Source organism: Pocillopora verrucosa, chromosome 7 (genome assembly GCF_036669915.1).
Source record: "Pocillopora verrucosa isolate sample1 chromosome 7, ASM3666991v2, whole genome shotgun sequence".
Lineage (NCBI taxonomy): Eukaryota > Metazoa > Cnidaria > Anthozoa > Scleractinia > Pocilloporidae > Pocillopora > Pocillopora verrucosa.
In genome coordinates this window covers 7,606,050-7,617,348 of record NC_089318.1, presented here as the reverse complement: position 1 = coordinate 7,617,348, position 11,299 = coordinate 7,606,050, and the positions used below count along the sequence as shown (strand labels likewise).

At 37.6% G+C, this 11,299-nt stretch overlaps 1 protein-coding gene and 1 long non-coding RNA gene across 2 annotated transcripts in view; both read left to right on the top strand.

Moving 5' to 3' along the window:
- The window catches only part of LOC131774377 (uncharacterized), a 262,621-nt gene extending 261,635 nt beyond the window's left edge, over positions 1-986 (top strand). Inside the window, exons 6-7 of the mRNA XM_066169311.1 lie at positions 288-457; positions 734-986. Coding sequence (XP_066025408.1) covers positions 288-457; positions 734-918 — 355 coding nt within the window. The 3' untranslated portion in view covers positions 919-986. The remainder of the gene's footprint in view (positions 1-287; positions 458-733) is intronic.
- A 6,747-nt stretch (positions 987-7,733) lies between these two features.
- LOC136282372 (uncharacterized) lies at positions 7,734-9,677 on the top strand. Its single transcript, XR_010718235.1, has 3 exons — positions 7,734-8,018; positions 8,107-8,197; positions 9,374-9,677. It is a non-coding gene; the product is annotated as an uncharacterized lncRNA (long non-coding RNA).
- Positions 9,678-11,299: the final 1,622 nt, after the last annotated feature.

Sequence of the window (11,299 nt, the reverse complement as noted above, 5' to 3'; positions counted from 1 at the left end):
TCAATCAACATAAACATTATTTTGCCTAAAGTTAATATACATACATTTTTTATAGCAAATTAATTAATTTCTGTGTGAATGCAATAACACATCCCCTCCCCCTAAAGCTTATATATACTCGAGTCAAATAGATATGGTTGAGGGGGCCCAGGAAAAATTTTTGTTAGGGAACCCCCCCCCAAAAAAAAAAAAACAAAAAAAAAAACTTGCTGGCTTATATATTGTAATTGAAACTACCTATACACCAAGGTGCTTGTTACCTTTGCTTATTTTGTTTTCCTACATAGGAAGCTTCTTTCTTTTATTATGGTTCCTGTGGTTCAGAGAAAGCTAGATACATTCAAGGAGATGGTGTGGAATTCCCACAGGATCAGAGCCGAGAAGGACACAGTTTTACCAGATGGGGTCCCAAACCATATTTACAGTTTTCCTCAGAAATATGGGCTTGAAGAATGCGGTAAAAAAATTATAAGGTTTTGTCAAAACTGGTTTTGGGATATTTCTGTTTTATTCAAAGTGAACTATGGCATAGTTATAATGCTTCAACAATCAACCAATGATAATTTATTTGTAGAAATTTCAAGGCATAATTTTATTGCCCAGAAGGAAATTATTTGTTGCTAAAATCTTTGGGCCTGAAAGTCGCATATCTATAAAAACCTAATGTGGTGCTGACACTGCCAGTCACACTAGATGATGAATGCTAACATTGTTTTCTATTGGCAATGTGCAGGTCTTCAAGTAACTGATGATCAACTAAAAGAAGCTGCTGTCCAGTCAGGCATCCTTACTGTTGATGATGACTTTCTCGCCCCTGAGTTCAGAGCAGAGTGTGAACGAATCATTGACACTGACCATTTGAAACCTGCTGATTGCAAGGAAGCATTTCTTTTCCTAAAGAGAAATTTTTCTTTGTAATAACTCCACTGTTTATCCATGGTGTTATGCCCTTGACTCTATTTTTATAGTGAAAGCAGCATGTTTTCTCCCACATCCTCCATTTTGTTACTATAAACTTTGTGCAGCCACAAACAACAAATTCATCTGCCAATGAACTGTACTTTAATCATTGAATTAAACTGAACATTTCTGAACACTGTATGTGCGAACCGCCCAAGGTAATTGCATCAAAAGGGGTGTAACATGCAATACAGTAGAAAAGTCAAAACTTTATTACGTGTAATTGAAGTGAACAGGAACAACATATTAACAATCAATGCTGGCACTAATAGAAAAAAAGAAATAAACAGTGTAATTATCACCACTGTAGTTATTTAATTATTTTTTAATGCATAATAATATTGCAGATTAAGGGACCCACAACTATCTTTAATTCGAATGATAATGTATCTGAACATGATATCCATAACCTTTGTGGAAATAAACTGGAACGAACAATAACACTGATGGCAATAACAGTAACATCGAAAGGGCAGCAGAAACAAGAAAAACTATGCACCCTACTAATACAAATAATACAAATTTTAACCATCAATCCTCACATGGTGGGTTGAGGAGAAACATTAACAAGAGCAGGTTTTTTGGTGTCCTAAATTGGGGTACATGAAAACATATCTGCTTGAGGGTGAATTCAGCAACAACAAGGTTGGTTAATATCACAATCCTGCAGCCCACCCCTGGAAACAAATTATGACTGCCCCGTAAATTATCGTATGTAACCATGGGATTTTATGTGAACTAGCTATTTTGTAAACAGTGTATCAAGTTTTGTCAACAATGTCTCAATGTTCACAATTTTATAGCAGCTTGAGTTGCCCCTTAATTTTCTATTGCTGGTAGGCCAAGCAAGTTACAGAACAAACTACAAGTGTGCTCTTTCACAAATGTTGAAATTGCTACTTTGGAAAGATTTCCAGTACAATACAGGTATTGCTTGTCACCCTCGTCCAGTTAATCTGTAGAAGCAATTTCTGGGTCAAATAAGTCATATCCACTTCCCTGGATGTCAACTAGCATAAGTTTTTTCTTTGATCTCTCATACGTGAAGTGTGTCAAACACTCTGCCTTCTGGGCCATCTCATCTGTAGGATCGACACAGGTTTGGCCAGTGTTGTTTACGTACTTCTTAAACTGGCCAGGGATAAATTCTTCGACTGTAACATACTCCCCCTCGTCTGTTTCTCCATGAAAGATCTTTCTATATCTAAATGCAGTTCCAAAAACCTCGCTTTCCTCCTTGATTTCTGCCTCAAGTTGCGAAGCAAAATTCCTAGCTAGGAGATGCATCTGAACAACCTTGCGGTTGTGTTGCTCGATAGTTTGACCGGTATCCGAGATGCACTTTAAAGCACTTGGTAGATAGTGCTTTATCACCCACGTTGTCGCAACAACTTCTGGATGTTTGGATGTTGCTTTGAATGCTTTACGGAATCCGCCAGTTCCGATTGCCTCTTTATCCTCATAGAACTCGACAGTGGTTGGAACTTTGGACCACGACAAAACTTCCATATCGAATCTGAAAATTCTCACAATAGTAGTGGCGGTATTTGTGTTGATTTTGCCAAGTTTGATCATGTCAGAAATTGATAAACTTCGAGGGTAATACGTACTTTTTGTGCCCGCTGCTTGTGTGGGTAATTTCTGTCTCGAATGCATAAGTTTACTGGGGCTTGACCTTGATTTTGACGGCGGAGGATTAAATTCGGTATAAGTCGAGGACTCTCCAGTTGCGTCCTTCCTCTTTCTCGTGGAATTCTGGGTGCTGTTGACATCGCCTTCATCAGCTGGATCTGGAATGAAGCGGACGTATACAACCTTTAAGTCCGGTATTTGGGCAAGAGTCTTGCACGATGGGCCCTGTTCTCCTGCTAAGATATCACATACGAGATTCTTTCCGATTTTTTGTAGAAAATGCCTCTCACAAGCGCTCTTGATATTACCAATGGTCAATTCCTCCGTTTCGTCGAAGGGAACAAACTCTCTTGGCCCAATCCTTGTATACTTTTGGGCCTTTCCAGAAACTTCTGCTGACAAACGTTGAACTGTCAGTTCATCTTTCCTTCGATGGTCCTTGGGCTGGTTTTTTTTGGTACGCTTTGCTTTAACTTTTTCATTGAGCCTCTTCCATGCATCGGCCATGATGAACTCGAGCGTGTGACAGTAACGCACGCAATGCATGCTGGTAGTGGCAGCTCTCGGCTGGGTCGAATAATTTCATTTTTTTTTTACTTGGTTTTATTTTATTTTATTTTTATTTCAATTGATTTTACTTTCACTCTATTTTAAAAATAAAAAAATAAATTGAAAAATAAAAAAAAATGTAAATCAAAATAAAAAAGAAAACAATTTTCTTTCAAAAATGCGGATTTTTCTATTGGCAGTTCTCGGCCACCAAAGAGGTGAAAAGCCTTCGCATTTTACCTCTGAGTAAAAACAAAATGGTGTAAAGCAGTGATCACCACTTGTTTTTCTCAATTTGTCAGAAAATTAAATATTTATTAGTGGCTGGTTATTCACTTGCAAAATGTTAACTGTTTTTGTTCATGACAGCTGCCATGAGGGTGCATTTCAAGACCAAAAAAAGGCATAAAAAAAAAACAAAGACACCAACAGACAAGTAGAAGTGCTCCAAGACCAGCACATTAGGAGTAGGAAGAATACAGTAAGTTTTTAGTTACTTGATAATTTCATTACACAGCTTGAAACGATCCTACTCTAAACTCGCAAAATTTTACGCCTACCAGTACTATATAACTAATGTAAAACATATGTTTGGTACAGAAACGTTTGAAACGCTGCAAAGCTCTATTCCAATCTACATCTATTGGGGAAGAGGAAAAAGAGAAATACCGCTTGTGCCTCTCATCTGCAGATTACATGTCCTCAGAACATTCAATGTCTGAGGACAACAGTGCTGGGAACAGCAGTTCTGAGGACGAAGCCCCCTCAAAACAAAAGGTGCTATGTAGGAGGCCTCTTATGTGGAGGAGCAGTGAGCTAAACTCTCTGTTTAGCCGATTAGATCGAAAGAGTGCGAGAAAGCGGTCACAGAGGAGTGCCTCTATGATGATTGAGAGGAAAGATGGCCCTCCATCTACTCGAGAGGCACCAGAAGATGCTCCAGCATTTGCTTTGTCATAAACGAAATTTGATTACTATACATTTTAGATACAAAAGAAAAGGTTTTACTTACCAGTATTGCGACAGCATGACTTACAGAAGTTCAAAAGTAAAAGACTCACTGAGTTTGGCCATTTGTTCACTGTTCTTATGTTAGATATGTATCTAGAATGTAGTATTGATATGAATATTGCAATCAACAATCCATCACTGAGGTGAAAAAAAAAGCGTGTCAAAACAAGTTTTAGAAACTTTAGAGTGTTCTTTGCTTAAATGGTGGTTTCCTTACAACAAGGCAAATACTGGAGCATCTTGTGGTTTTCAGGAATATCATTTGTAAAATATTTAGTTGAGGTTTAGGCACTTATGCTTTAAATGTGTGGCAGAAATTTACATAAAGCTCATTTGGTTTCTTTTTTTGTTACTGTTCAGTGCAGCTTTCAAACATTTTTATCCACTTTTCAATTTTTTTAGAACTTGTAGAAAGTAATTTCGAAAATATCAGAGAATGCCATCATAGTTATTGTTACAGTTAACAATTTAAATGATAAAAATAATGTGGTATGATAGCATGCATAAATACTCAATTTACTTTCTTACATACAGCTTGGAGTAAATATTGGAAAAAAAGTAATATATGCATAAGTGAATCATCCAAGAATTTTCAAACAAACAATACTCTACTGTTAATGTGCTTAACAGTGTAGCAGTCAAATTTATGTATGACAGTTTTTATTACCAAATTGAAAAATGAGATAAATAGAATATCTTAAAACGTTATTGGTAGCTATATGTCAGTACTCAAACCTACTTTAAAGATCAATGCTGTTTATATCAGAAGTTATAAGTCAAGTTATGTTTTTGTGGTCCAATTGAACAAAGACAAATAAACTATTTAAAAAGTAATTGGCTGGTTAGTTCTAAAACCTAATATATAGATCTATACTATTTATAACAGTGGTTCTAAATATTCTGTTAACCCCAGTAAGCTGAAGTTGACACTCCCTTATAAGCAAAGTTAGATGTTTGTTCTCATTTGCTTATCTCAGCAAACTTATTTGGTACTGAGAATTTGATCATGTTTGCTATACAGAGCGAAGTTGGTCAATGCTGTTTTGGTCAAGAGTTTGCTCACATTTACCATACCAAGCAAACTGGGTCAAACTTTTGATTTTGTCAACATTTTATTATCTGAGCAAACTTATTCAATACTAACAATTTGATCATATTTGCCATACGGAGCAAACTTGCTCAATACCAAGAATTTGCCAGCAATTACCTGCTTATGCAAACCTCATCAATTCTACGAGTTTGATCATGTTTGCTGATCCAAATAAACACTCCAAAATTACGCTTTTGAGCACATTTACAGCGTTTTGTGAGCTTGCTGGTAATCATAAGTTTGCATGTTTTTACATCGGAAGCAAACGTGGCGCAAAAAAGGAGATCTGCTCATAAATTTGCCTCGTATGTAAACAGGCATCAAATAAACACATTTACATCCACATTTGCCCCATGGGCAAATGAAACGAAAATTCATAGCTGCACAATACTTTTGTACAAGAGTGGAAATCTTTAACAAATGTGGCATTTACCATCTTTGCTACGGGTAACAAATGTGGTGTAAAATCGATCTTTGTTCTTTGGCATATGTACAAATGTGGTATTTACTTCAGTTTTGTTATAGATTTGCTAGCAACGTAAATCCATTTTTTCGTCCAGTGTATATGCCAAAGAGCTTTCTGCTTGTTAGGGCTCCAGTTGGGGTCATCACTTTTCGGCACAAAATTGCATGCCTCCAACACAGGTTATGCAACCTTAATATCAACTTTGGTGACCTCTTTCTGTCCTAGGCATAAAAAATTTCCACCATTTCGCACAGGGTGGCCAGCAAAGCTCTCACATCATGGGTTGTTGTCTGGTAAAGGGCTACAATTAAATAGATTAGTGTCTTGCGATAATCTACTCCTCGTTTTTTCTCTTTGTTAAGTTGAACAGCTAGTATTTCTTTAAGTTTTATCAGTGTATCAATGTCAGAAATGTGATGTGGGATTTCTTCCAGAATGTTTTTAATGTGATTCATGGAGCAGTGAAGAGCTTCAAAACACAGTACCTCGTAGGACTGGAGGTTGAGACTTTCCACAGAAACACTCTCATCCCTAAACAACAGTGCTGGAATTGTTGTTGCCCCTCCAAGTTCTTCATTTAAAATTTCTGCAAGTTCTGGTTTGGTTTTGTCTGAATCTCCAAGTCCTCTTGCTTCAATTTCAGCTCGTAGCTCATTGACTTTGAGATCTTTAAATGGGTTCAAGAGTTGTTTTGCTTCTTTTTCTTTCCTTCCTGCTAACACCAGCTGTTGCCGTTCAGTCAATGTTCTGTACTTTCTTTGGGCCATGTAATCTAGATCGTGGCACATGCTTAAATGCCCATCTCAACCTGGGCAACCATAATGCCCTCCATGCTGATTTACACATTCAAAGTTTGCTGCAGGGTTGTCTCCATTCATAAACTTCATCTCATCTTCTACTTCAACATCCTCCTCTGTTTTCACTTTTTGGGTTAAATTTACTAAATCATCATGTCTGGCTGGAACAAATTTTATCTGATCTTCAATGCTGGAACTGCTCTGTCCCAGCATATACAGATAGGGCCTCTCCACTGTTGCCTGGACATCCACATCTTTTCCATATTGAACTCTAGCTTCTGCGTCAGAGAGATGAATTGCTGGGTCATACATCTCTCTCACACAAAAGAGCATGTGACCATAATTTGAAAGGGTTGAATGGTCATGCCAAATCAGCCAATGCCACTTCCGCTGAAAGTTTTTCAGCCTTTGTTTGATTTCATCATGTGTTCCACTTATATCCTCACTGATCTTTTCTAGCTCTGCTCGAATCTCACTTTCACTGAGCTCTTCATAAAATGCATCGTTTTTTATTCGGAGGAGGTCTTTGTTTTTAATCAATGCTTCTTTTCCAATGTCTTGGAAGGGAATTTTCCTTGCTTGCAAGTGGCATTTCTTCTGCTCTATCTCTCCTTGTGCATTTATAGCCAATTTGGTAATCTCTCTTTCTATCACTGGCTCTCCTATGTTAAATTTGCCACTCTCTATTCCCTCATGGATGCTTTGCTTGAGTTGTTTATTTGATTGCATCACAGGCACGGAAATTTCTCCCCCCTTTTGCTTCCTCATAGCTCTGCGTACCCTGAATCCTGGAAAATTAATCAAACCTTTTGTTACATGAGGCTAGAGAAATGATAAAAACTCATGAAATAATTATAGGGTCACATATTCATCATTAACTTGACTTAGACTGTTGTATGCATTCTTATTTCAGGCCTACTTCTTCTAATGTTTTTCTAATTTGTAGTCTAATTAAACTGATGAAAATGATGATTAGCAGTATTGTTGGTACTTCTAAATTCTAAATTTTAACTCTTAAATCTCACTGTTCTTTAATTAATAAATAAAATTTTGTTCAATCCTAATACACAATTTCTTTCTCTTATAAATGATATTGCAGAGATGTAACTCTTGGCTTAGTTACAAATTTACCACTTTTTTTACCTGTAAGGCCATCCTCTGAATTGAGATGCACTTCTGATGGGGGCTTAAATCGGGTAATGTCTACTTTTTTTGACTGTAAAAAGGCTTTGACTAATTGCCCTCCATTGCCAGGTGTTGAAGCACTTCCCTTGGTTTTGATGTTGTACATTCTGGCCTTTTCTGACCAGTTTGGAGGACCATCAGGCCATGACTCTACATCTGCTAGTAGCTGGTCCAACTTTCCTTCTATGTTAGCAGGTGAAGCTGTGTGGGATCGTTCCCTGACCTTTGGTGGGGTCGTTTTTGCTCTCTCCTTGGCCTCTTCAAAGGTTTCAAAGGACAGGGCCATTCTTTGGACTTGTCTTGAACTGTAAGACTGACGAAGGCTAAGGTGAACAGCACTGTCATTTTGTGACATTTTGGTCTCTAGTTCTTTTTTGTTTGCCTTCGCTCATTTCTCTTCATTTTTTTCTTTTCAGCAGGTGAAGGCTTCTTTTGAAGACCACCTTCAGGGACAAGTACTAGAATGTCACTAAGTGATTTTTGAAAGTTTTCCTGGCATTTTTCATTGTAGGTGGCATATATTGCTTCCCCAATGCTTTTTAATTTCCTTTTTGTGACCTCAGGTTCTCTCTGACATTGTCTCTTGACATTTGTGTTAAGTTCAGTCAGGGGTCCTTTCCTAGCCCCTCTGCAAAACTTACTTATAGGGAAGGTAGATTGTAATTGAGAGTTGAATAAAAGACAGGCCTGGCGGCTGGTCAACGAGTGATCTTTTTTCCCTTCTTTACTTATTACTTTGCCCTCATTCCAGTTCTTTGAGGAAAACGCTGTTAGGTATGCTTCTTTTTCGGTTTTGCTTCTCCAGTTGTAAAATTTTTCATCAATGGTTCTGTAATGCCGCATGAAGTCTTCCCGTTTTATGTGTAGCCCAGGGTATTCTTGAAAATGTTCATCGAAGATTTTAAATCTATCTTGCAGCAATCTAGCAGCAAACTTCACCGGGAATCCTTTCAGTTTTGCTTAAACTTTTAGTTTCTCTAAGAAACACTCTTGCCCAAGCACAGTCAATCTTTAAAGACGTCTTTGTTGCCTTGGCAGAGGATATGGGATTTGATATTGTGTTCTAATTAAACACAAGTTGGAACTCTCCACGCTGCTACTTGAACTAGCTAACTGCTCGAAATTTAAGACAAATTGCGCGCCAAAAACTAAGGAGCTCATGTAACATGTAATACGAGCCGCGTTTGCGGACCACTTTATTCATTCATGAACTAATAAAAAGTCTACGAAGGAATGGACCATTGCCATTCTTCATCGATTTTTTTATTAAGGAATTACGGAAATACTAAGAAAACACAACCTTGAAATGTATTTTGTAGCCTAGAAGAACACTGTAAATGGCTGTTAGGCACCCTAAAGTTAAAAACGACCCGATTTAATCTTAATCAAAGTCTAAGAAGAATCCTCTCCTTCGACCGCCATCTTGAAGTCTGCTTTTTAGTCCATAGTTCATTTCACCATATCCCCCAGAGAAAGGGCATAAATACAATTAAATTCTTCCCCAGGGTAGAGGGATTCGAAGTTTGTGTTTCAGTCCCCCAACGGCCGTGAAACAAAATGGCGTCCGAATAGGAACGTTGTCGAGTAACGACCTATTTTGCGCCATGGGGGAAGGAAAATCGATTCAAATGTGAAAAATTTTAACATACGTTAGTTCTGCTGAACTTCTTCTTCTTGTTTTAGCCTTGCAATGTTGACCCCAAAGCTCGTAACCATTAAGAATTTAACGTAAAGACCCTCCAAACTGCTGCCGTGACGATTTCCTAACTTTTACCTATTCATCCACGGACATATGGCTGATGCCGACACCTTTGCAGGGCTAACTCTTATGAATTAACTACTCCTCAATACGGTTTGGGCGAACTTGATTCAAGTCTTGAAGATTTGGTTTGCCCCATTTCGATTCAAAGTAAGGTAATTAATTTGGGCGTCGTCAAGGGTGACTATAATTTAATTATGGTTGCTATGGTAATGGTATTGCATGGAATGATAGATAATTTCCATAGTAATAACCTCGCCGAAATTTGTTAAATTTGATTTTCTACAACGACCTGGAATGAAAAAATAATATTTTTGCCTCGTTTTCACGTTGTAACCATGCCTTAACGTGCCTGAGTTACAACTCAATTTCATTTTAATCGTTATTTCAATAGCTAAAGATTTCGCTGAACCCCTCTTGGCCAACATCAGTGAATCACGTCTCATTTGATCCATCTTTTACTTTTAGATGTCTATGACCGTGAGATATGTCTCATTTGTGGTAACGATGGCAATCTATCCAAAACTCCCTGCTATCAGCAACCGATTCACGAAGAAACATGCCTCTTAGATTGGTTTAAATCACAACAAGAAGAAAACAACGAACCGTTCTGCCCATACTACCGTGCAAAGCCACCACTACCTTAATAGAAAAAGTAGCTGACAGACCCTCAAGAAACCCACCATCTATGAAAAGCATTTGTGATCAGAGCAGATGGGAGCGAGTCGAAAGGAGATATCAAATCCGAAACAGGACCTGGGATGAAAGCATTCTCTTCACTCAAGATGACGACTTCATTAGTGCTATGTGGGAACTTCTCCCCATGTATGTCTACCTTTCTAGAGGGGAAGATGGTACATTTACATTAACAACGTATGATTTGGACCAGCAACGCCTCATTTCTGTTTATTTAGCTTCTAACATAGAGGCCATTCGCCATATTAATTTTGCTTTAGCCAATTCGCAGAGCATGTAAGTTTTTTTGGATTGTAAAAATAAAAAACGTGTTCATTTTATTTATTTAAAATGAAAATGACCGTAAGAGTTTTATAATTTGCACAAACGAAGAGAAATTAGGACAAATTCCATGTTGTAAACAACCTATACACTCAGATTCGTGTCTACTTGATTGGTTCCATTCCTAGAAAGACCAAAAACTTTAACCTAATAGTCCTTACTGTCGTGCTGAACCACCCATGAGTATGCTGGAAAAAACTTAAACAGATTCAAGAGAAATAAAGAAACTGCTTTTCCAATAGCTCTCGCCTTTGCATCATTACATCTCTTGTCAGTTGACTGAAAAACATCAAAACATAATTCTGTTTTGGTTTCAAATAAACACCATGTCATCCCAATAGTTAGTTTTGCTTTATCCAACTTAAATGGCATCATGTAATTTTTGTTTATGTAAAATGAAAAACGTTGATTTGCACACATTAATGTCTTTTAATTTTCGACGTGACAGCGTGATGTCATTCCTTGAGTATTGCGTGAAATTTCACCCTCGTTGCTAAGAAAGCGTGACCTTAATGTTTTCCTTAATGTGACACCTTTTTCTTGTGACCTCATTCCATGGGTGTTGCGTTTTTACCTTTTTTGCCATTACTGCAATTTAATTGGTCAATTTAGGTCACGTGGTACAAGATACAGTCTACTCGCTATACCACCGAGATATACTACTGTCAAAACCCCTCAAAACATAAGCCCTTTTTATTATTTTATTTTTTTTGCAGTTTATTTCAAGAGAAGTCAATCGAGAGGTTAATCGACGATTAATTTTCTTATCCCTATGTGGGGAATTTCCTGATTCCCAGAGACACTGAAGACTCGCGTAAATCCACAAGTTTTCT